The 24,500-nt window shown below is 48.8% G+C and overlaps 1 protein-coding gene across 5 annotated transcripts in view; it reads left to right on the top strand.

The window, feature by feature from the left end:
* Positions 1-8,971: 8,971 nt before the first annotated feature.
* LOC109871839 (SH3-containing GRB2-like protein 3-interacting protein 1) overlaps positions 8,972-24,500 on the top strand; it is a 65,966-nt gene continuing 50,437 nt past the window's right edge. For 3 of the 5 annotated variants that reach the window (XM_031806944.1, XM_020462853.2, XM_031806943.1), the window contains exons 1-2: positions 8,973-9,641; positions 23,502-23,565. In XM_031806944.1, coding sequence (XP_031662804.1) covers positions 9,632-9,641; positions 23,502-23,565 — 74 coding nt within the window. In that variant the 5' untranslated portion in view covers positions 8,973-9,631. Of the gene's footprint in view, positions 9,642-23,501; positions 23,566-24,500 lie in introns of all 5 variants that reach the window. The other 2 variants (XM_031806941.1, XM_031806942.1) reach the window with 2 other exon arrangements.

The raw sequence follows: 24,500 nt of genomic DNA, 5'->3' as shown, positions 1-24,500 counted from the left end.
CGTCCCGCTGAGGGGTGGGATAGAGTCTCCTGTATGGGAGGGGGGATGAGGAGGAAGGTCCGCGGATGGGATCCTCCTATGGCATACATCTATACAAGTGGAGGCTCCACCTCAGAGGAAAGGGAGTGCATTTCATCAGTGAAGTGAATTTCATAAAAGTTAAAATAGTGAAACATTAAAAAATTACATTTATTCACTTCACCAAATAATTGATTAAAATACAAATAAAATTGCAATGAATGTCTACAGTAGTCACAACAGCACGCCTGGGGTAGAACCGTGGTGTAGCCAGAGGACAGCTAGTTTCTGTCCTCCTCTGAGTACATTGACTTCAATACAAAACCTAGGAGGCTCCTGGTTCTCATCCCCTTCCATAGACTTACACAGTAATTATGCGAATGCAGCAAGCTAGTTTAGCCTACTCAAACACCCAGCTCAAACAGAGAGGGATGCTATGTTAGCTAGCTGGCTAAGGCTATCCAACACTGGAACTCTTCCAAGTCAAAGTATTCATTTATTGCCACCAGGGCCCATCAGTGTAACTGCTAAACTCTTTTCTGTACACTGTACTGCATGATTGTAGTGGGGTTTGCTAACTAGTAGCTATGTTGATTATGACATTAGCTAATATGGTGAAAACGATGTAGACTGTGTGTAGTAGTTAGCGGTTAGTTAAGAACAAATTCTTATTTACAATGATGGCCTAGGAACAGTGGGTTAACTGCCTTGTTCAGGGGCAGAACGACAGATGGTGGGGTTTGGCTTGGTTATGGTTATGGCTTGGTTATGATTTGGTTCTGGTGGGGTTTGGCATGGAAAGGTTTATTCGCCTGGTCACAGACAGCTGTTGTGTTCACAAGTGAAGTTCACAAGTGAAGGGAAAAGGTGAGAGGAGGAGAGTGCGTAGATGCTAGAAGGAATCATGCAATGAGGCAGAGGGAGAAAGAAAGAGGGTCAGTGAGGGAGTGACTGGCAGAGGTAGAAAGAAAGATTAAAATGCAAGGTGGACCAGTTAGAAGGAAAACTGTTCTGTTTGTCAGTCATTGAATACCCCTTGACCTATGACCTCTCTACTTCAGATACCCAACCCCCCAGATGACCTCCTCCATCTGTCTTCTTAACACGGCAGAACAATAAGGGTCCCCCCACTCCCCACTCCGCACCTGTCATATAGTAGTTGTCTGCTAGGACCCAGTCAACTGAAGATTAGTAAGGTGGGTCTTGGTTAATAGGGCAGGTCTTGGTTAATAGGGCAGGTCTTGGTTAGTAGGGTGGGTCTTGGTTAGTAGGGCAGGTCTTGGTTAGTAGGGCAGGTCTTGGTTAGTAGGGAGGGTCTTGGTTGGTAGGGAGAGTCTTGGTTAATAGGGAGGGTCTTGGTTAATAGGGCGGGGCTCTTGGTTAATAGGGCAGGTCTTGGTTAGTAGGGCAGGTCTTGGTTAGTAGGGGAGGCCTTCTTAGTAGGACAGGTCTTGGTTGGTAGGGAGGGTCTTGGTTAATAGGGAGGATCTTGGTTAATAGGGCGGGTCTTGGTTGGTAGGGAGGGTCTTGGTTGGTAGGGAGGGTCTTGGTTATTAGGGCGGGGCCTTTGGTTAGTAGGGCGGGGCTCTTGGTTAGTAGGGCGGGGCTCTTGGTTAGTAGGGCAGGGCCTTTGGTTAGTAGGGCGGGGCTCTTGGTTAGTAGGGCGGGGCTCTTGGTTAGTAGGGCGGGGCTCTTGGTTAGTAGGGCGGGGCTCTTGGTTAGTGGGGCGGGGTTCTTGGTTAGTGCTCAGATGGGGGACCTACTAGACATCAGGGGCCGTATGTATCAAGCATCTCAGAATAGGAGTTTTGATTTAGGATCAGTTACCCTTTTACTCACATTGAATAGTTAATATCACATGGATACAGAGGACTTGATCTGAGTTTCTGTCTGATTCTGTCTACTGTATCCACTGAAAAGTAGCTTCTATGTTTTTCCATGTGACTATTTTAATGGTTATTTTCTTTATAGACGGCCTCTGAACTAAAATGTCCTACGACAATTACCCAGATACCACATAAGAACCCTTATCCCTCCCTTCACACACATTTTAATCCTTCTTCTATAGCACCTAATTTGTCCTATTTAGCTAGCTTGGTGTTGCTAGCTAATTTGTCCTATTTAGCTAGCTTGCTGTTGCTACCTACTTTCCTGGGATATACACATTGAGTTGTTATTTTACTTGAAATGCAAAAGGTCCTCTACTCCGGCAATTAATCCACACATAAAACGGTCAACTGAGTCGTTTTTAGTCATCTCTCCTCCTTCCAGGCTTTTTCTTCTTTGGACTTTATACTGTATGGTGATTGGCATCTAACTTTCATAATGAGTTAGATGTATTACCACAACCGACCAACCTACCTCAGTTGGTCTTCCAATCACTGTAATGAGTGCGTCCTGGTGGCAGAGAAGTCAGGTGCAGGAGAGCAAAGACTGTGTTACAACGGCGCATTTTAATAATAAAAACCACCGTGAACGAAAACAATAAATATATACAATGGGGAAAAAAAACTTTAGCACGCCAGACATAACGTGCACAAACACTTAGAATAAACAATACCGGACAAGGACATGGGGGAAACAGAGGGTTAAACACACAACATGTAATTATGGAACTAGAACCAGGTGTGTGGGAAGACAAGACAAAACAAATGGAAAATGAAAGGTTTTGATTTAGGATCAGTTACCCTTTTACTCACATTGAATAGTTAATATCGGCGATGGCTAGAGGGCCGGCAACGCCAACCGCCGAATGCCGCCCGAACAAGGAGAGGGACCGACTTCAGCGGAAGTCGTGACAGTACACCCACCCCCCCTATAACAAACCTCGTTCACTCTCCTCAGGACTTTAAATGGCCCCACAAACCGCGGACCCAGCTTCCGACAGGGCAGACGGAAGGGCAGGTTTCGGGTCGAGAGCCAGAGAGCCTCACTGGGGCCTCACTGCGGTGGCGATCTGCGTTTTCCTTTTGGCACAGCACGGCCCGCTGAAGGTGAACACGGACAGCCTCCCATGTCTCTGCGCGCCTGAACCAGTCGTCCACTGCAGGAACCTCGGTCTGACTCTGATGCCAAGGCGCCAGAACCGGCTGGTACCCAAGTAAGCACTGGAAGGGAGAAAGGTTAGTGGAGGAGTGGTGAAGCGAGTTCTGTGCCATCTCTGCCCAGGGTACGAGAGCTGCCCACTCCCCCGGCAGGTCCTGGTTTACTCTCTACACCTGCCCATTACTCTCAGGGTGAAACCCTGAAGTAAGGCTGATCGAGACCCCCAGACGTTCCATTAACGCCTTCCAGACCCTAGACGTGAACTGGGGACCTCGATCAAACACAAGACGTGCGTTAACAAGGCCTCCGCAGTCTGTAGGGCCGTAGGGAGACCGGGCAGAGGGAGGGGATGACAGGACTTAGAGAACCGATCCACAACGACCAGGATCGCTGTGTTACCCTGTGAGGGGGGAAGATCGGTAGGAAAATCAACCGACAGGTGCAACCAAGGCCGTTGTGGAACGGGTAAGGGGTGTAGTTTCCCTCTGGGCAGGTGCCTAGGAGCCTTACACTGGGCGCACACCGAGCAGGAGGCAACATAAACCCTCATGTCCTTAGTCAAGGTAGGCCACCAGTACCTCCCGCTCAAACAGCGCACTGTCCGACCGATCCCAGGATGACCAGAGGAGGGGGACGTGTGGACCCAATAGATCAACCAGTCACGAACAGCAGACGGGACATACAGGTGCCCTGTGGGACATTGGACGGGAGCGGGCTCTGCACGTAACGCCTGCTCAATGTTCCTGTCCAGCTCCCACACTACCGGCGCCTCCAGGCAGGAGGCGGGGAGTATGGGAGTGGGATCCATGGGATGCTCCTCTGTGTCATACAGCCGGAACAATGCATCTGCCTTCACGTTCTGGGAGCCTGGTCTGTAGGAAAGGGTGAACACAAAACGGGTGAGAAACAAGGCCCACCTTGCCTGGCGAGGGTTCAGTCTCCTCGCTGCCCAGATGTACTCCAGATTGTGGTGGTCAGTCCAGATGAGAAAATGGTGTTTAGCCCCCTCAAGCCAATGTCTCCACGTCTTCAAGGCCCTGACGACAGCCAACAGCTCCCGGTACCCCACGTCATAGTTTAGCTCCGCCGGGCTGAGCTTCTTCGAGAAGAAAGCACAAGGGCGGAGCTTTGGAGGCGTACCCGAGCGCTGAGAGAGCACAGCTCCTATCCCAGCCTCGGACGTGTCCACCTCCACTATGAACGCCAAAGAGGGATCCGGATGGGCCAGCACGGGAGCCGAGGTAAACAGAGCCCTCAGGTGACTAAAAGCCCTGTCTGCCTCAGCTGACCACTGCAAGCGCACCGGACCCCCCTTCAGCAGTGAGGTAATGGGAGCAGCTACCTGACCAAAACACCCGGATAAACCTCCAGTAATAGTTGGCAAACCCTAAGAACCGCTGCATGTCCTTTACCGTGGTGGGAATCGGACAATTACGCATGGCTGAAATGCAGTCACTCTCCATCTCCACCCCTGAGGTGGAAATGCGATACCCTAGGAAGGAGACCGACTGCTGGAAGAACAGGCATTTCTCAGCCTTGACGTACAGGTCATGCTCCAACAGGCGACCAAGCACCCTGCGCACCAGGGACACTTGCTCGGCACGTGTAGCGGAGTGTATCAGAATGTCATCAATATACACCCCTACACCCTGCCCGTGCAGGTCCCTGACAATCTCATCTACAAAGGCTTGGAAGACAGATGGCGCATTCATCAACCCGTACGGCATGACGAGGTACTCATAGTGCCCTGAGGTGGTACTGAAAGCCGTCTTCCACTTGTCTCCCTCCCCGGATACGCACCAGGTTGTAAGTGCTCCTGAGATCTAGTTTGGTGAAGAAGCGTGCCCCGTGCATTGTCTCAATCGCTGTGGCTATGAGCGGTAGCGGGAAACTATACCTCACAGTGACCTGGTTCAGACCCCGATAGTCAATACACGGGCGCAGACCTCCCTCCTTCTTCTTCACAAAAAAGAAAGTAGAGGAGGTGGGTGACGTGGAGGACCGAATGTACCCCTGACGCAGGGATTCAGGGACATATGTTTCCATAGCCTCCGTCTCCACATGTGATAGGGGATACACGTGACTCCTGGGAAGTGCAGCGTCTACCAGGAGATTTATCGCACAATCACCCCGTCGATGGCGTGGTAATTGAGTCGCCTTCTTTATGGAGAAGGCGAGAGCCAAACCGGCATATTCAGGGGGAATCCGCACGGTGGAGACCTAGTCTGGACTTTCCACCGTAGTAGCACCAACGGAAACCCCTAAACATCTCCCCGAGCACTCTTGCGACCACCCCGTGAGAGCCCTCTGTGGCCAAGAAACAGTGGGGTCATGCTAAACTAACCAGGGTAGGCCTAGCACCACGGGAAACGCAAGAGAGTCAATAAGGAAGAGATTCATTCTCTCCTTGTGACCCCCCTGCGTCACCATGCCCAGAGGAGCAGTGGCCTCCCTAATCAACCCTGACCCTAATGGTCAACTATCTAAGGTGTGAACGGGGAAGGGCACAGCCACAGGAACAATATGGATTCCAAAACTATGGGCGAACGATTTGTCTATAAAATTCCCAGCCGCGCCTGAATCGACGAGCACCTAATGCTGGGAATGCGGGGAAAACTCAGGGAATGTGACATACACAAACATATGTGCAAACAGAGGGCTCTGGGTGAGAATGGTACCGGCTCACCTGCTGCCTCGATACCTAGAGGAACCAACCCGGCACCGACCGGCAGTGTGCCCTCTGCGGCCACAGATGGAACCCCTCCGGTCTCCCTGCGCACCTCCCCTCCCAGCTCCATGGGTATCGGAGAAGGGGTATGGTGGGATCAAACCAACAGACCCCGATCTGAATGTTTGCGGGTAGCCAGCAGGTTATCCAGCCGGATGGACAGGTCCACCAGCTGGTCGAACGTGAGGGTGGTGTCTCTGCAGGCCAACTCCCGACGGACATGATAATGGTAATGGTCAATCAGGGCCCTGTCGTTCCATCCCACGCTGGCAGCCAGGGTCTGAAACTCCAGGGCGAACTTCTGGGCGCTCCTCGTCTCCTGCCCCAGATGGAAGAGGCGCTCTCCCACCGCTCTACCCTCGGGCGCGTGAACTCCTCAAACTGGTCCAACGCTGCATCTCCCTCTCTCTCCATGGCGTTGGCCCTCTCCAGGGCTTTCCCGGTGAGGCACGAGACGAGGGCGGACACCCTCTCACGGCCCGAAGGAGCCGGGTGGACGGTTGCCAGGTATAAGTCCAGTTGTAATAGGAATCCCTGGCAGTTTGCAGCCGTCCCATCATATTCCTGTGGAAGAGAGAGACGAATCCCACTGGGACCAGGAGAAGGAGGGGTGCGTAATGGAGACCCCGGTTATATATACAGTGGGGCAAAAAAGTATTTAGTCAGCCACCAATTGTGCAAGTTCTCCCACTTAAAAAGATGAGAGAGGCCTGTAAGTTTCATTATAGGCACACTTCAACTATGACAGGCAAAATGAGAAAAAAAATCCAGAAAATCACATTGTAGGATATTTTATGAATTTATTTGCAAATTATGGTGGAAAATAAGTATTTGGTCACCTACAAACAAGCAAGATTTCTGGCTCTCACAGACCTTCTTTAAGAGGCTCCTCTGTCCTTCACTCGTTGCCTTTATTAATGGAACCTGTTTGAACTTGTTATCAGTATAAAAGACACCTGTCCACAACCTCAAACAGTCACACTCCAAACTCCACTATGGCCAAGACCAAAGAGCTGTCAAAGGGCACCAGAAACAAAATTGTAGACCTGCACCAGGCTGGGAAGACTGAATCTGCAATAGGTAAGCAGCTTGGTTTGAAGAAATCAACTGTGGGAGCAATTATTAGGAAATGGAAGACATACAAGACCACTGATAATCTCCCTCGATCTGGGGCTCCACGCAAGATCTCACCCCGTGGGGTCAAAATTATCACAAGAACGGTGAGCAAAAATCCCAGAACCACACGGGGGGACCTAGTGAATGACCTGCAGAGAGCTGGGACCAAAGTAACAAAGCCTACCATCAGTAACACACTACGCCCCCAGGGACTCAAATCCTGCAGTGCCAGACTTGTCCCCCTGCTTAAGCCAGTACATGTCCAGGCCCGTCTGAAGTTTGCTAGAGAGCATTTGGATGATCCAGAAGAAGATTGGGAGAATGTCATATGGTCAGATGAAACCAAAATATAACTTTTTGGTAAAAACTCAACTCGTCGTGTTTGGAGGACAAAGAATGCTGAGTTGCATCCAAAGAACCTACTGTGAAGCATGGGGGTGGAAACATCATTATTTGGGGCTGTTTTCTGCGAAGGGACCAGGACGACCGATCCGTGTAAAGGAAAGAATGAATGTGGCCATGTATCGTGAGATTTTGAGTGAAAACCTCCTTCCATCAGCAAGGGCATTGAATATGAAACGTGGCTGGGTCTTTCAGCATGACAATGATCCCAAACACACCGCCCGGGCAACGAAGGAGTGGCTTCGTAAGAAGCATTTCAAGGTCCTGGAGTGGCCTAGCCAGTCTCCAGATCTCAACCCCATAGAAAATCTTTGGAGGGAGTTGAAAGTATGTGTTGCCCAGCAACAGCCCCAAAACATCACTGCTCTAGAGGAGATCTGCATGGAGGAATGGGCCAAAATACCAGCAACAGTGTGTGAAAACCTTGTGAAGACTTACAGAAAATGTTTGACCTCTGTCATTGCCAACAAAGGGTATTTAACAAAGTATTGAGATAAACTTTTGTTATTGACCAAATACTTATTTTCCGCCATAATTTGCACTTGAATTCATAAAAAATCCTACAATGTGATTTTCTGGATTTTTTCCCTCATTTTGTCTGTCATAGTTGAAGTGTACCTATGATGAAAATTACAGGCCTCTCTCATCTTTTTAAGTGGGAGAACTTGCACAATTGGTGGCTGACTAAATGCTTTTTTTGCCCTACTGTATATATACCTTGTCAGCTCGAATCCCCGAGCTGACATGGTAAAAATTTGTCATTTTGCCCCTGAACAAGGCAGTTAACCCACTGTTCCCCAGTAGGCCGTCATTGTAAATAAAAATGTGTTCTTAACTGACTTGCCTGGTTAAATAAAATAACAAATTCTTATTTACAACAGCGGCCTACACTGGCCAAACCCGGACGATGTGCCCCGCCCTATGGGACTCCCAATCACGTCCGGTTGTGATACAGCCTGGATTGTAAACTGGTTACCAACGTAATTAGAGCAAAAAAATACATGTTTTGTCATAATACCCGTGGTATACGGTCTGATATACCATGGCTTTCAGCCAATCAGCATTTAGGGCTCGAACCACCCAGTTTATAATTAAGCAATAAGGTCCGAGGAGGTGTCGTATATCACAAACCCCTGAGGTGCCTAATTGCTATTATAAACGTAATTAGAGACGTAAAAAGAAATGGTTTGTCATACCCGTGGTCTGATATACCACGGCTGTCAGCCAATCAGCATTCATGGCTCGAACCACCCAGTTTATAATTGTGTGTATAGTACATTGTGTTTGCTAACGGACCAATCTGTGTGCACAGAGTTTCTAAACCCAGATGCGCAACTTCACGAAACTTCCGGGAACCCGTGCGAAACGGACCAGGCCAAGTTTTGACAAGTCAATGGGAGAACAATTATTCCTTAGTTGTTAATTTTCTTGAAATCTAGAGGCACGACCTAGATTCGAACCAATGTCTTACGTTGTGGAACACGTTATCACTCCAACCTCGTGAAAGTGACAAACTGACAAGGTTTTCAATTTAATATCGAAGGAGTGCCTTTTTGCACATGCGCAGGTCGGCGCCAGACGACAGTTAGACCCGATGACGTATTTATAAGCATGAGCTTAGCAAGCCAAAGTCGCCATGACATCGCCTAGAAGTGTGATCGGGGATTTCTATTGGAGAAGCAGTTTTAGCCTACCTTCATACTGTACTTTATTTGGTAAGGCTAAGGCATCAGGGTACAGAAGCGATAGGACAAAGCAGATGATTACTGGAGTGCCGGGATTGGCTCTGCTCAGGTGTGACATCAGCAAGCTTCCGACTCCCTCCTCCCTTGCGCGCGCTCTCTCTCTCTCTCTCTCTCTCTCTCTCTCTCTCTCTCTCTATTCAACGGGCTGTATTGGCATGGAAAACATATGTTTACATTGCCAAAGCAAGTCTGCCTCTCTCTCTCGCTCTCAGTTTTTTTCTCCTTTGCCTTTGCTCCTCAGCATCCACTTCTGATGCCGTGTGTCTGTGCTGTTGGGGCGACCGGAGCCTAACGCGCAGGGCCCTTCACCCGATTCGCTGCACCTTCCCTGGGTCTCTATCTCTTCCACTTCCCCCTGCCTGTCAGCCTGCTTGGATACCTCCCCCACCCCCCGTAGGGAGAAACGACAGTCTGCTTCACTGGGGAGCCGTTCGGGAATTAGCAATGCCCAATCCCGGCATCCTTTAGCCACTTGGAATATCTCGGATTTCTACATCCGTCCGTCTGTCTCGCTATCCATCTGTCTCCGGTCTCCCTCCATCCGTGGCGGGGGACAGAGTAATGAACATCAGCAACTATGATACAAGGTAATTATTTGTACCCCCACCCCATCCCCTCCTCCTATCCTCATTTTTATCCTCTACATCCTCCCTCTCTTCTCCTACCCTCATGTCCTTCTGAAAGGCAGTATGTTGGGTGCTAGTGCTTGGTAATACGCTTTTGTGGGTATCAAGGCGCTATGTTGGGTGCTAGTGCTTGGTAATAAGCTATCTGGCACATCTGTGTGTGTGTTGCTTAGGCTAGCATGTGGGGTGGTTATCATGTGTGGGGGGGGGGGGGGGGGTATTTGTAAGGGGAGGATAGATGTTCACTTCACAGCTGTCCGTCTTGGCAGGGTCTCTTTTGTGTGTGTGTGTGTGTTGTGTGTCTGGTGATGGTTGTGTGTGTACTCAATAGTCGTGTCTCAAGGTTATGCCCATTGTTGTGTCTCAATACTAAATGTTCTGGAATTCTGTGAGCTCTAGTGTATTCTGTTCTATTCTACTGTGTTGGCTGAAATAATGCATTCTGTGAGCTCTAGTGTATTCTGTTCTATTCTACTGTGTTGGCTGAAATAATGCATTCTGTGAGCTCTAGTGTATTCTGTTCTATTCTACTGTGTTGGCTGAAATAATGCATTCTGTGAGCTCTAGTGTATTCTGTTCTATTCTACTGTGTTGGCTGAAATAATGCCAGCTCATTTCAGAATGTGTGAATCAGTTACCCATTCACCGATGATCCTACCCATCATATCAAGAGGACATTACCAAACCATTTGTATTTATTCATTTATTCTCCCGAAATTCATGGTATTGAATTGGTAGTTACAGTCTTGTCTCATCGCTGCAACTCGGGAGAGCCGCACTGCTTCTTGACACAATGCCCTCTTAACCCGGAAGCCAGCCACACCAATGGCTGGCTTCCGGGTTAAAAAAACAACGTACACCTGGCGACCGTGTCAGCATGCACTGCGCCCAGCCCGCCACAGGAGTCACCAGAGCGTGATGGGACAAGGACATTCCTGCTGGCCAAACCCTCCCCTCACCCGGACGACGCTGGGTCAATTGTGCACTGCCCCATGGGTTTCCCGGTCGCGGCCGGCTGCAACAGAGCCTGTACTCGAACCAGGATCTCTAGTGGCACAGCTAGCAACTGCGATGCAGTGCCTTAGACCACTGCAACACTTGGGAGGCCCCTAAACCATTTTAATTAGTGTTTTCATTGTGACATTGGTTGGTCTATTCTCCATTTGTTAAATTTCTATAACCCAAGCCATCATGGTAATGATAATAAATCATAGATATTGAACAACAGAGATGCATTCATTCACCATCAACTAATGCTAATACACCCCTTTCAGATCAGACATAAGGTCAACATGGTAGGCATTGCTAACAAAACACATACATGGTCTAACATGGCTTATGTGCAGGTTGCTTAGGCCTGCTGAATGAATGGCCAAGGAGTGTAAAAGGCTTCATTGACAAAGATTATTTGTGAAGCATACCATCGATAACATGACGTGTCAGTGACGACTGAACCATTTGTAGACTTGCATGTCAAGCTGGCAGCTCCTAGGCTCTAATACAATTGAGATTTGAGGCTTTCTCGCCATTCATCAATGAGAGCTATGGTAGCGTAAGCCTCAGTGCCCATGTGCAAGGTGCAGGTCTTAGGTAACAGATAGGCACAATGGACAGAAATAGAGATGGCTGTGAGATACTACCCCTAGTAGACAGAGGGAGGGGCTCATGGCTGTGAGATACTACCCCTAGTAGACAGAGGGAGGGCTCATGGCTGTGAGATACTACCCCTAGTAGACAGAGGGAGGGGCTTATGGCTGTGAGATACTACCCCTAGTAGACAGAGGGAGGGGCTCATGGCTGTGAGATACTACCCCTAGTAGACAGAGGGAGGGGCTCATGGCTGTGAGATACTACCCCTAGTAGACAGAGGGAGGGGCTCATGGCTGTGAGATACTACCCCTAGTAGACAGAGGGAGGGGCTCATGGCTGTGAGATACTACCCCTAGTAGACAGAGGGAGGGGCTCATGGCTGTGAGATACTACCCCTAGTAGACAGAGGGAGGGGCTCATGGCTGTGAGATACTACCCCTAGTAGACAGAGGGAGGGCTCATGGCTGTGAGATACTACCCCTAGTAGACAGAGGAAGGGGCTCATGGCTGTGAGATACTACCCCTAGTAGACAGAGGGAGGGGCTCATGGCTGTGAGATACTACCCCTAGTAGACAGAGGGAGGGGCTCATGGCTGTGAGATTCTACCCCTAGTAGACAGAGGGAGGGGCTCATGGCTGTGAGATACTACCCCTAGTAGACAGAGGGAGGGGCTCATGGCTGTGAGATACTACCCCTAGTAGACAGAGGGAGGGGCTCATGGCTGTGAGATACTACCCCTAGTAGACAGAGGGAGGGGCTCATGGCTGTGAGATACTACCCCTAGTAGACAGAGGGAGGGGCTCATGGCTGTGAGATACTACCCCTAGTAGACAGAGGGAGGGGCTCATGGCTGTGAGATACTACCCCTAGTAGACAGAGGGAGGGGCTCATGGCTGTGAGATACTACCCCTAGTAGACAGAGGGAGGGGCTCATGGCTGTGAGATACTACCCCTAGTAGACAGAGGGAGGGCTCATGGCTGTGAGATACTACCCCTAGTAGACAGAGGGAGGGGCTCATGGCTGTGAGATACTACCCCTAGTAGACAGAGGGAGGGGCTCATGGCTGTGAGATACTACCCCTAGTAGACAGAGGGAGGGGCTCATGGCTGTGAGATACTATCCCTAGTAGACAGAGGGAGGGGCTCATGGCTGTGAGATAGTACCCCTAGTAGACAGAGGGAGGGGCTCATGGCTGTGAGATACTACCCCTAGTAGACAGAGGGAGGGGCTCATGGCTGTGAGATACTACCCCTAGTAGACAGAGGGAGGGCTCATGGCTGTGAGATACTACCCCTAGTAGACAGAGGGAGGGGCTCATGGCTGTGAGATACTACCCCTAGTAGACAGAGGGAGGGCTCATGGCTGTGAGATACTACCCCTAGTAGACAGAGGGAGGGGCTCATGGCTGTGAGATACTACCCCTAGTAGACAGAGGAAGGGCTTATGGCTGTGAGATACTACCCCTAGTAGACAGAGGAAGGGCTCATGGCTGTGAGATAATACCCCTAGTAGACAGAGGGAGGGGTCATGGCTGTGAGATACTACCCCTAGTAGACAGAGGGAGGGGCTCATGGCTGTGAGATACTACCCCTAGTAGACAGAGGGAGGGGCTCATGGCTGTGAGATACTACCCCTAGTAGACAGAGGGAGGGGCTCATGGCTGTGAGATACTAACCCTAGTAGACAGAGGGAGGGCTCATGGCTGTGAGATACTACCCCTAGTAGACAGAGGGAGGGGCTCATGGCTGTGAGATACTACCCCTAGTAGACAGAGGGAGGGGCTCATGGCTGTGAGATACTACCCCTAGTAGACAGAGGGAGGGGCTCATGGCTGTGAGATACTACCCCTAGTAGACAGAGGGAGGGGCTCATGGCTGTGAGATACTACCCCTAGTAGACAGAGGGAGGGGCTCATGGCTGTGAGATACTACCCCTAGTAGACAGAGGGAGGGGCTCATGGCTGTGAGATACTAACCCTAGTAGACAGAGGGAGGGCTCATGGCTGTGAGATACTACCCCTAGTAGACAGAGGGAGGGGCTCATGGCTGTGAGATACTACCCCTAGTAGACAGAGGGAGGGGCTCATGGCTGTGAGATACTACCCCTAGTAGACAGAGGGAGGGGCTCATGGCTGTGAGATACTACCCCTAGTAGACAGAGGGAGGGGCTCATGGCTGTGAGATACTACCCCTAGTAGACAGAGGGAGGGCTCATGGCTGTGAGATACTACCCCTAGTAGACAGAGGGAGGGCTCATGGCTGTGAGACACTACCCCTAGTAGACAGAGGGAGGGGCTCATGGCTGTGAGATACTACCCCTAGTAGACAGAGGGAGGGGCTCATGGCTGTGAGATACTACCCCTAGTAGACAGAGGGAGGGGCTCATGGCTGTGAGATACTACCCCTAGTAGACAGAGGGAGGGGCTCATGGCTGTGAGATACTACCCCTAGTAGACAGAGGGAGGGGCTCATGGCTGTGAGATACTACCCCTAGTAGACAGAGGGAGGGCTCATGGCTGTGAGATACTACCCCTAGTAGACAGAGGGAGGGCTCATGGCTGTGAGATACTACCCCTAGTAGACAGAGGGAGGGGCTCATGGCTGTGAGATACTACCCCTAGTAGACAGAGGGAGGGCTCATGGCTGTGAGATACTACCCCTAGTAGACAGAGGGAGGGGCTCATGGCTGTGAGATACTACCCCTAGTAGACAGAGGGAGGGGCTCATGGCTGTGAGATACTACCCCTAGTAGACAGAGGGAGGGGCTCATGGCTGTGAGATACTACCCCTAGTAGACAGAGGGAGGGGCTCATGGCTGTGAGATACTACCCCTAGTAGACAGAGGGAGGGCTCATGGCTGTGAGATACTACCCCTAGTAGACAGAGGGAGGGGCTCATGGCTGTGAGATACTACCCCTAGTAGACAGAGGGAGGGGCTCATGGCTGTGAGATACTACCCCTAGTAGACAGAGGGAGGGGCTCATGGCTGTGAGATACTACCCCTAGTAGACAGAGGGAGGGGCTCATGGCTGTGAGATAGTACCCCTAGTAGACAGAGGGAGGGGCTCATGGCTGTGAGATAGTACCCCTAGTAGACAGAGGGAGGGGCTCATGGCTGTGAGATACTACCCCTAGTAGACAGAGGGAGGGGCTCATGGCTGTGAGATACTACCCCTAGTAGACAGAGGGAGGGGCTCATGGCTGTGAGATACTACCCCTAGTAGACAGAGGGAGGGCTCATGGCTGTGAGATACTACCCCTAGTAGACAGAGGGAGGGGCTCATGGCTGTGAGATACTACCCCTAGTAGACAGAGGAAGGGCTTATGGCTGTGAGATACTACCCCTAGTAGACAGAGGAAGGGCTCATGGCTGTGAGATAATACCCCTAGTAGACAGAGGGAGGGGTCATGGCTGTGAGATACTACCCCTAGTAGACAGAGGGAGGGGCTCATGGCTGTGAGATACTACCCCTAGTAGACAGAGGGAGGGGCTCATGGCTGTGAGATACTACCCCTAGTAGACAGAGGGAGGGGCTCATGGCTGTGAGATACTAACCCTAGTAGACAGAGGGAGGGCTCATGGCTGTGAGATACTACCCCTAGTAGACAGAGGGAGGGGCTCATGGCTGTGAGATACTACCCCTAGTAGACAGAGGGAGGGGCTCATGGCTGTGAGATACTACCCCTAGTAGACAGAGGGAGGGGCTCATGGCTGTGAGATACTACCCCTAGTAGACAGAGGGAGGGGCTCATGGCTGTGAGATACTACCCCTAGTAGACAGAGGGAGGGCTCATGGCTGTGAGATACTACCCCTAGTAGACAGAGGGAGGGCTCATGGCTGTGAGACACTACCCCTAGTAGACAGAGGGAGGGGCTCATGGCTGTGAGATACTACCCCTAGTAGACAGAGGGAGGGGCTCATGGCTGTGAGATACTACCCCTAGTAGACAGAGGGAGGGGCTCATGGCTGTGAGATACTACCCCTAGTAGACAGAGGGAGGGGCTCATGGCTGTGAGATACTACCCCTAGTAGACAGAGGGAGGGGCTCATGGCTGTGAGATACTACCCCTAGTAGACAGAGGGAGGGCTCATGGCTGTGAGATACTACCCCTAGTAGACAGAGGGAGGGCTCATGGCTGTGAGATACTACCCCTAGTAGACAGAGGGAGGGGCTCATGGCTGTGAGATACTACCCCTAGTAGACAGAGGGAGGGCTCATGGCTGTGAGATACTACCCCTAGTAGACAGAGGGAGGGGCTCATGGCTGTGAGATACTACCCCTAGTAGACAGAGGGAGGGCTCATGGCTGTGAGATACTACCCCTAGTAGACAGAGGGAGGGCTCATGGCTGTGAGATACTACCCCTAGTAGACAGAGGGAGGGGCTCATGGCTGTGAGATACTAACCCTAGTAGACAGAGGGAGGGCTCATGGCTGTGAGATACTACCCCTAGTAGACAGAGGGAGGGGCTCATGGCTGTGAGATACTACCCCTAGTAGACAGAGGGAGGGGCTCATGGCTGTGAGATACTACCCCTAGTAGACAGAGGGAGGGGCTCATGGCTGTGAGATACTACCCCTAGTAGACAGAGGGAGGGGCTCATGGCTGTGAGATACTACCCCTAGTAGACAGAGGGAGGGCTCATGGCTGTGAGATACTACCCCTAGTAGACAGAGGGAGGGCTCATGGCTGTGAGACACTACCCCTAGTAGACAGAGGGAGGGGCTCATGGCTGTGAGATACTACCCCTAGTAGACAGAGGGAGGGGCTCATGGCTGTGAGATACTACCCCTAGTAGACAGAGGGAGGGGCTCATGGCTGTGAGATACTACCCCTAGTAGACAGAGGGAGGGGCTCATGGCTGTGAGATACTACCCCTAGTAGACAGAGGGAGGGGCTCATGGCTGTGAGATACTACCCCTAGTAGACAGAGGGAGGGCTCATGGCTGTGAGATACTACCCCTAGTAGACAGAGGGAGGGCTCATGGCTGTGAGATACTACCCCTAGTAGACAGAGGGAGGGGCTCATGGCTGTGAGATACTACCCCTAGTAGACAGAGGGAGGGGCTCATGGCTGTGAGATACTACCCCTAGTAGACAGAGGGAGGGGCTCATGTCTGTGAGATACTACCCCTAGTAGACAGAGGGAGGGGCTCATGGCTGTGAGATACTACCCCTAGTAGACAGAGGGAGGGGCTCATGGCTGTGAGACACTACCCCTAGTAGACAGAGGGAGGGGCTCATGGCTGTGAGATACTACCCCTAGTAGACAGAGGGAGGGGCTCATGGCTGTGAGATACTACCCCTAGTAGACAGAGGGAGGGGCTCATGGCTGTGAGATACTACCCCTAGTAGACAGGGGTAAGTCGTCCATTAAAGAGTGGAGTGGAGAGGGAAAGTGAAAAACTGGGTGCATCTCAATAGTCTAAAGTAGGTTCATCCCCAATAAGTTTCCTCTGCATTTGTCACTGTCCAGCTCTTTCACATAAGTGCAAATGAAGAAAAAGAGACAAAGAGAGGAAGCCATGGGAGACTATTGAGATAAAATTCACCCCAAGAGGTTCCCCGGTAAACATCCGGGGCTGCAGTGCACCATAATTACTACATAGCTAGTTAGTTGGCTAGCAGATAGATAGCTAGCACCATAATTACTACATAGCTAGTTAGTTGGCTAGCAGATAGATAGCTAGCACCATAATTACTACATAGCTAGTTAGTTGGCTAGCAGATAGATAGCTAGCACCATAATTACTACATAGCTAGTTAGTTGGCTAGCAGATAGATAGCTAGCACCATAATTACTACATAGCTAGTTAGTTGGCTAGCAGATAGATAGCTAGCACCATAATTACTACATAGCTAGTTAGTTGGCTAGCAGATAGATAGCTAGCACCATAATTACTACATAGCTAGTTAGTTGGCTAGCTAGCACAAAACATGACAAGTTCCTATTTCTTGATCCAACCAAAGAAACGTAACAAACAAGTTACATACACACATTGCCTTGTTGCTACCAGATCCACTAAACAAAATCATCAGACAACGTTTATTTCCTGTTTATTATCCATTTGCTCTGGTTGTGTTAGCTACATGTGGCTAGCACATCAAATAACCACAGAGCTAGCGTGATGTGAAGGTAGAGAAGGATCAGCTTACCTTGTTCACCAGCTAGATAGATACATTTTTATCACAACAACCAACCATATAACTAAACTAAATGAACTGCCATACGAATCCAGTGTTTTGACGGTCACATTGTTTACATGAAAAGTTAACTAGCAGCAGGAATTACCCTGCTATTAACCTTTCTCCCCCCTCACCAATCTGTCTCTCCTAGCTCTTCTACTGTTTCCTCCAAAAGGCAATTATATTTTACCCAGGTGTATTGCCCACTTAGTTTCAATGAAGAAACATACTGTCGTTTTAATGAACCTCCAGCTTGTGCTAGGAATGCATTATGAACCTCACAGTACAAGATCTAGCTAGTGGTTTGTTTATATCTAGTAAAGCGAGACTATAATACAAATGCTAGCATTGACACCTTGTGGTGATCATGTTGAACTGCATATTAATTACACCAGGATGATACATCGACATTTTTGTCATTTAGCAGATGCTCTAATTCAGAGCGATTTACAGTAGAGTGCTTTTTTACCTTTCATACTGGTCAGGAATCAAACCCACAACCCTGGCGTTGCACGTACCACGCTCTACCAACTGAGCCACACGGGGCCAATACAAAACTTTCAAGCAACATGTATTTTAGAAATGAAATCAAAATAACCATCAACTCCTTTCTGCACAGCCTCCTGATAGTGATATTTGCTAATGCTATCTGTCTCCTGGGCTTGTCATTCTTAATAAGGCCTACCTTCATTACAAGGGGTAGGGCTAACGAACCAAACTCCACTCCATGGTGAAGGAAGGTTATGATGAAAGTGGAGTTTAGTCTGCTACGGTAGGGCTTGTACTAATACATTTCATGATGGCATGTAAAGTACTGTAGTGTATCTGTAGAAGAAAATCTGGTATCCTTCAACATGTTTCGTGTCATTAATTGTCTAATGAAAAGGTAAAAACCCACACACTGATCCAGTATCAGCTTTTTGTTTTCTTTCAAGTTATTAGCAAATGATTCCCACACACACAAGTTATCCCAGACGTATTAGTGATTTTCCTATTTCTAATAGTGTCATTTCAAATGGAGAAAACATCTCAACCAAATGTAAACAATGTGGGAGGATTTGCTAATCCTGTTTTAGTATAGAAATGACAGGCCACATGTACAAGTGCATTGAACATGCCCACGAGGCCAATACTAATCCCATCACATGTCTGCATTGGGCATGCATGCCATAAATAGTCTCACATCCACTGTAATCAAGAGGGTAGAGCATGGACACTGGAGGCAAGAGAAAAATATCCTGGAGAGTGACCACAGTGAAAGGTCTCTTTCACAGTATTACTGGGCTGGAATAACAGACTGCACACTCACACACGCCCAATGGGTCCCCAGCCCACCCTATGGGTCTCAAGCCCACCCTATGGGTCCCCAGCCCACCCTATGGGTCCCCAGCCCACCCTATGGGTCTCCAGCCCTCCCTATGGGTCTCCAGCCCACCCTATAGGTCCCCATCCCACCCTATGGGTCCCCAGCCCACCCTATGGGTCTCCAGCCCACCCTATAGGTCCCCAGCCCACCCTATGGGTCCCCAGCCCACCCTATGGGTCCCCAGCCCACCCTATGGGTCCCCAGCCCACCCTATGGGTCCCCAGCCCACCCTATGGGTCCCCATCCCACCCTATGGGTCCCTAGCCCACCCTATGGGTCTCCAGCCCACCCTATGGATCCCCAGCCCACCCTATGGGTCCCCAGCCCACCCTATGGGCCTCCAGCCCACCCTATGGGTCTCCATCCCACCCTATGGGTCCCCATCCCACCCTATGGGTCCCCATCCCACCCTATGGGTCTCCATCCCACCCTATGGGTCCCCATCCCACCCTATGGGTCTCCAGCCCACCCTATGGGTCTCTAGCCCACCCTATGGGTCCCCATCCCACCCTATGGGTCCCCAGCCCACCCTATGGGTCCCCAGCCCACCCTATGGGTCCCCAGTACTAGTTTTGTCTACATCTGCTCCAAAGACACCTCAAACAGGATTTTACCCAACATGGGTGCCCTCTGAGGGACATATGCCCTGAGCTCTGGGCTGTGGCTGTGTCCACACATTAAACTGTTTCAGGGTGTTGGTTTTTCCAGTCACTTTGATTACAACACTGTATGATGCCAACTGCCAACCCTGGGGGGGGCTTGGCCTCAGTTTTGGCACAGAACAGCTAGATTCCCCCACAGCACTGGCTCTATGGGGTGTTTCCATTGATCACTACTGGCCTTTCCATTTTGTCTTTGGTTGTACGAATGTGGTGATTGTGTTCCTGTGTCCCGCATCCTCATATACATCATCCTGACCAACCTGCCCTCTAAATACACCTCTGCTGTCTTCAACCAGGATCTCAGCGATCACTGCCTCATTGCCTGCGTCCGTAATGGGTCTGTGGTCAAACGACCTCCACTCATCACTGTCAAACGCTCCCTAAAACACTTCAGCGAGCAGGCCTTTCTAATCGACCTGGAAGGACATTGACCTCATTCCGTCAGTAGAGGATGCCTGGTTATTCTTTAAAAGTGCTTTCCTCACCATCTTAAATAAGCATGCCCCATTCAAAAAATGTAGAACCAGGAACAGATATAGCCTTTGGTTCACTCCAGACCTGACTGCACTTGACCAGCACAAAAACATCCTGTGGTGTACTGCATTAGCATTGAATAGCCCCCGCGATGTGCAACTTTTCAGGGAGGTTAGTAACCAATATACACAGGCAGTTAGGAAAGCAAAGGCTAGCTTTTTCAAACAGAAATTTGCATCATGTAACACAAACTTCATAAAGTTCTGGGACACTGTAAAGTCCATGGAGAATAAGAGCACCACCTCCCAGCTGGCCACTGCTCTGAGGCTAGGAAACACTGTCACCACCGATAAATCCACCATAACTGAGAATTTCAACAAGCATTTTTTCTACGACTGGCCATGCTTTCCACCTGGCTACCCCTACCCCGGTCAACAGCTCTGCTCCCCCCACAGCAACTTGCCCAAGTCTCCCCCATTTTTCCCTTCACCCAAATCCAGACAGCTGATAATCTGAAAGAGCTGCAAAATCTGGACTCCAACCAATCAGCCGGGCTAGGCAATCGGGACCCTCTCTTTCTAAAATAGTCCGCCAAAATGGTTGCAACCCCTATTACTAGCCTGTTCAACCTCTCGTATCGTCTGAGATCCCCAAAGATTGGAAAGCTGCCATGGTCATCCCCCTCTTCAAAGGGGGAGACACTCTAGATCCAAACTGTTACAGACCTATATCTATCATACCCTTCCTTTCTATGGTCTTCGAAAGCCAAGTTAACAAACAGATCACTGACCATTTCAAATCCCACCGTACCTTCTCCGCTATGCAATCTGGTTTCCGTGCTGGTCATGGGTGCACCTCAGCCACGCTCAAGGTCCTAAACGATATCGATAAAAGACAATACTGTGCAGCCGTATTCATCGACCTGGCCAAGGCTTTCGACTCTGTCAATCATCACATTCGTATTGGCAGACTCAACAGCCTTGGTTTCTCTCAAATGACTGCCTCTCCTGGTTCACCAACTACTTCTCAGACAGAGTTCAGTGTGTCAAATCAGAGGGCCTGTTGTTCGGACCTCTGGCAGTCTCTATGGGGGTGCCACAGGGTTCAATTCTTGGGCCGACTCTTTTCTCTATATACATCAATGATGTTGCTCTTGCTGCTGATGATTCTCTGATCCACCTCTACGCAGACAACACCATTCTGTATACTTCTGGCCCTTCTTTGGACACTGTGTTAACTAACCTCCAGACAAGCTTCAATGCCATACAACTCTCGTTCCGTGGCCTCCAACTGCTCTTAAATGCAATTTAAACTAAATGCATGCTCTTCAACCGATCGCTGCCTGTACCTGTCCGGCTGTCTAACATCACTACTCTGGACGGTTCTGACTTATAACAAGGTGTCTGGTTAGACTGTAAACTCTCCTTCCAGACTCACATTATTAAGCATCTCCAATCCAAAATTAAAATTGGCTTCCTATTTCGGCTTCCTAGAATCAGCTTCCTATTTCGCAACAAAGCATCCTTCACTCATGCTGCCAAACATACCCTCGTAAATCTGACCATCCTACCGATCCTCGACTTCGGCGATGTCATTTACAAAATAGCCTCCAACACAGCAAATTTGATGCAGTCTATTACAGTGCCATCCGTTTTGTCACCAAATTCCCATATACTACCCACCACTGCAACCTGTATACTCTCGTTGGCTGGCCCTCGCTTCATATTCGTCACCAAACCCACTGGCTCCAGGTCATCTATAAGTTTGCTAGGTAAAGCCCCGCCATATCTCAGTTCACTGGTCACCATAGCAGCACCTACCCGTAGTACGCGCTCCAGCAGGTATATTTCACTGGTCACCCCCAAAGCCAATTCCGCCTTTGGCCGCCTTTCCTTCCACGTCTCTGCTGCCAATGACTGGTTCGAATTGCAAAAATCACTGAAGCTGGAGACTCATATCTCCCTCACTAACTTTAAACATCAGCTGCCAGAGCAGCTAACAGATCACTGTACATATCCCATCTGTAAATAGCCCATCCAACTATCTCATCCCCATATTATTGTTATTTTTTTGCTCCTTTGCACCCCAGTATCTCTACTTGCACATTAATTTTCTCCTCATCTATCACTCCAGTGTTTAATTGCTAAATTGTAATTACTTTGCCACTACGGCCTATTTATTGCCTTACCTCCCTAATCTTACCTCATTTGAACACACTGTATATAGACTTTTCTATTGTGTTATTGACTGTACTTTTCTTTACTCCATATGTTGTGGTTTGTGTCTCACCGCTTTGCTTTATCTTGGCCAGGTCAAGGCCTATCTGGTTAAATAAATGTGAAATAAAAAATTTAATCCTGTATTGTCTGCAATTTAATCTTCCTCCTTAGTAATTCATTTTATGCAACTTTGTAATGATTACGTCTGACATGGTTTGTTGTACAACACTCCCTTCCGAATGTATTTGGACAGTGATGCTAAAATTGTAAATAACGGCTCTATACTCCACCATTTTGGATTTGAAATCAAATGTTTCATATGAGGCGACAATCCAGAATGTAACCTTTCATTTGAGGGTATTTTCATACATATCTGTTTTACCGTTTACAAATGAAAGCACTTTATGTATCTAGTCCCCAAATTTAAAGAAGTCTTAAGTATTTGGAAAACAATTCACTTATAGAATGAGCTCCAAAATTATTGGATCAGTGACACATTTTATTGTTGTTTTGGCTCTGTACTCCAGCACTTTGGATTTGAAATGAAACTATGACTATGATGTTAAAGTGCAGACTGTCAGCTTTAATTTGAGGGTATTTTCATCAACTGCTTAGAAATTACAGAATTTTAGGGGACCAAAAGTATTGGAACAAATTCACTTAAAATAGTAAAAAATTAGGTATTTGGTCCCATATTTATAGCACACAATGACTATATCAAGCTTGTGTCTGATTGCTAATGGTAAATAATGTATTATGTCCTTATGGAGTCACTGTTGTTGTCATTAAGAATAGAATATAGAATCCCCTGTTATTGTCATTAAGAATAGAATATAGAATCCCCTGTTATTGTCATTAAGAATAGTATATAGAATCCCCTGTTATTGTCATTAAGAATAGAATATAGAATCCCCTGTTATTGTCATTAAGAATAGAATATAGAATCCCCTGTTATTGTCATTAAGAATAGAATATAGAATCCCCTGTTGTTGTAATTAAGAATAGAATATAGAATCCCCTGTTATTGTAATTAAGAATAGAATATAGAATCCCCTGTTATTGTCATTAAGAATAGAATATAGAATCCCCTGTTATTGTCCTTAAGAATAGAATATAGAATCCCCTGTTGTTGTAATTAAGAATAGAATATAGAATCCCCTGTTATTGTCATTAAGAATAGAATATAGAATCCCCTGTTATTGTCATTAAGAATAGAATATAGAATCCCCTGTTATTAGAATATAGAATCCCCTGTTATATCCACTGCCAACTCTCTCCATCTCACTTTCTCTCCTGCTACCCTTCATTCCTTCTCTTTTAGGACTGAAGAAACGCACCAGGAAGGCCTTTGGGTTACGAAAGAAAGAGAAGGACACAGACTCCACGTGAGTGATCTCCTGTAGACAGTTTAACGTGAGTGATCTCCAGTAGACAGTTTAACGTAAGTGATCTCCAGCAGACAGTTTAACTTGAGTGATCTCCGGCAGACAGTTTAACGTGAGTGATCTCCAGTAGACAGTTTAGCGTGAGTGATCTCCAGCAGACAGTTTAACGTGAGTGATCCCCAGCAGACAGTTTAACGTGAGTGATCCCCAGCAGACAGTTTAACGTGAGTGATCCCCAGCAGACAGTTTAACGTGAGTGATCTCCAGCAGACAGTTTAACGTGAGTGATCTCCAGCAGACAGTTTAACGTGAGTGATCTCCAGCAGACAGTTTAGCGTGAGTGAACTCCAGCAGACAGTTTAACGTGAGTGATCTCCAGCAGACAGTTTAACGTGAGTGATCTCCAGTAGACAGTTTAACGTGAGTGATCTCCAGCAGACAGTTTAACGTGAGTGAACTCCAGCAGACAGTTTAACGTGAGTGATCTCCAGCAGACAGTTTAGCGTGAGTGAACTCCAGCAGACAGTTTAACGTGAGTGATCCCCAGCAGACAGTTTAACGTGAGTGATCCCCAGCAGACAGTTTAACGTGAGTGATCTCCAGCAGACAGTTTAGCGTGAGTGATCCCCAGCAGACAGTTTAACGTGAGTGATCTCCAGCAGACAGTTTAATGTGAGTGATCCCCAGCAGACAGTTTAACGTGAGTGAACTCCAGCAGACAGTTTAACGTGAGTGATCCCCAGCAGACAGTTTAACGTGAGTGATCCCCAGCAGACAGTTTAACGTGAGTGAACTCCAGCAGACAGTTTAACGTGAGTGATCCCCAGCAGACAGTTTAACGTGAGTGATCCCCAGCAGACAGTTTAACGTGAGTGATCCCCAGCAGACAGTTTAACGTGAGTGATCCCCAGCAGACAGTTTAACGTGAGTGATCT

The sequence above is a fragment of the Oncorhynchus kisutch genome, linkage group LG27 (assembly GCF_002021735.2).
Source record: "Oncorhynchus kisutch isolate 150728-3 linkage group LG27, Okis_V2, whole genome shotgun sequence".
In the NCBI taxonomy this organism is placed as follows: Eukaryota; Metazoa; Chordata; class Actinopteri; order Salmoniformes; family Salmonidae; genus Oncorhynchus; species Oncorhynchus kisutch.
The sequence above is the reverse complement of the archived record's forward strand: the minus strand, read 5'-3'. Positions and strand labels throughout refer to the sequence as shown.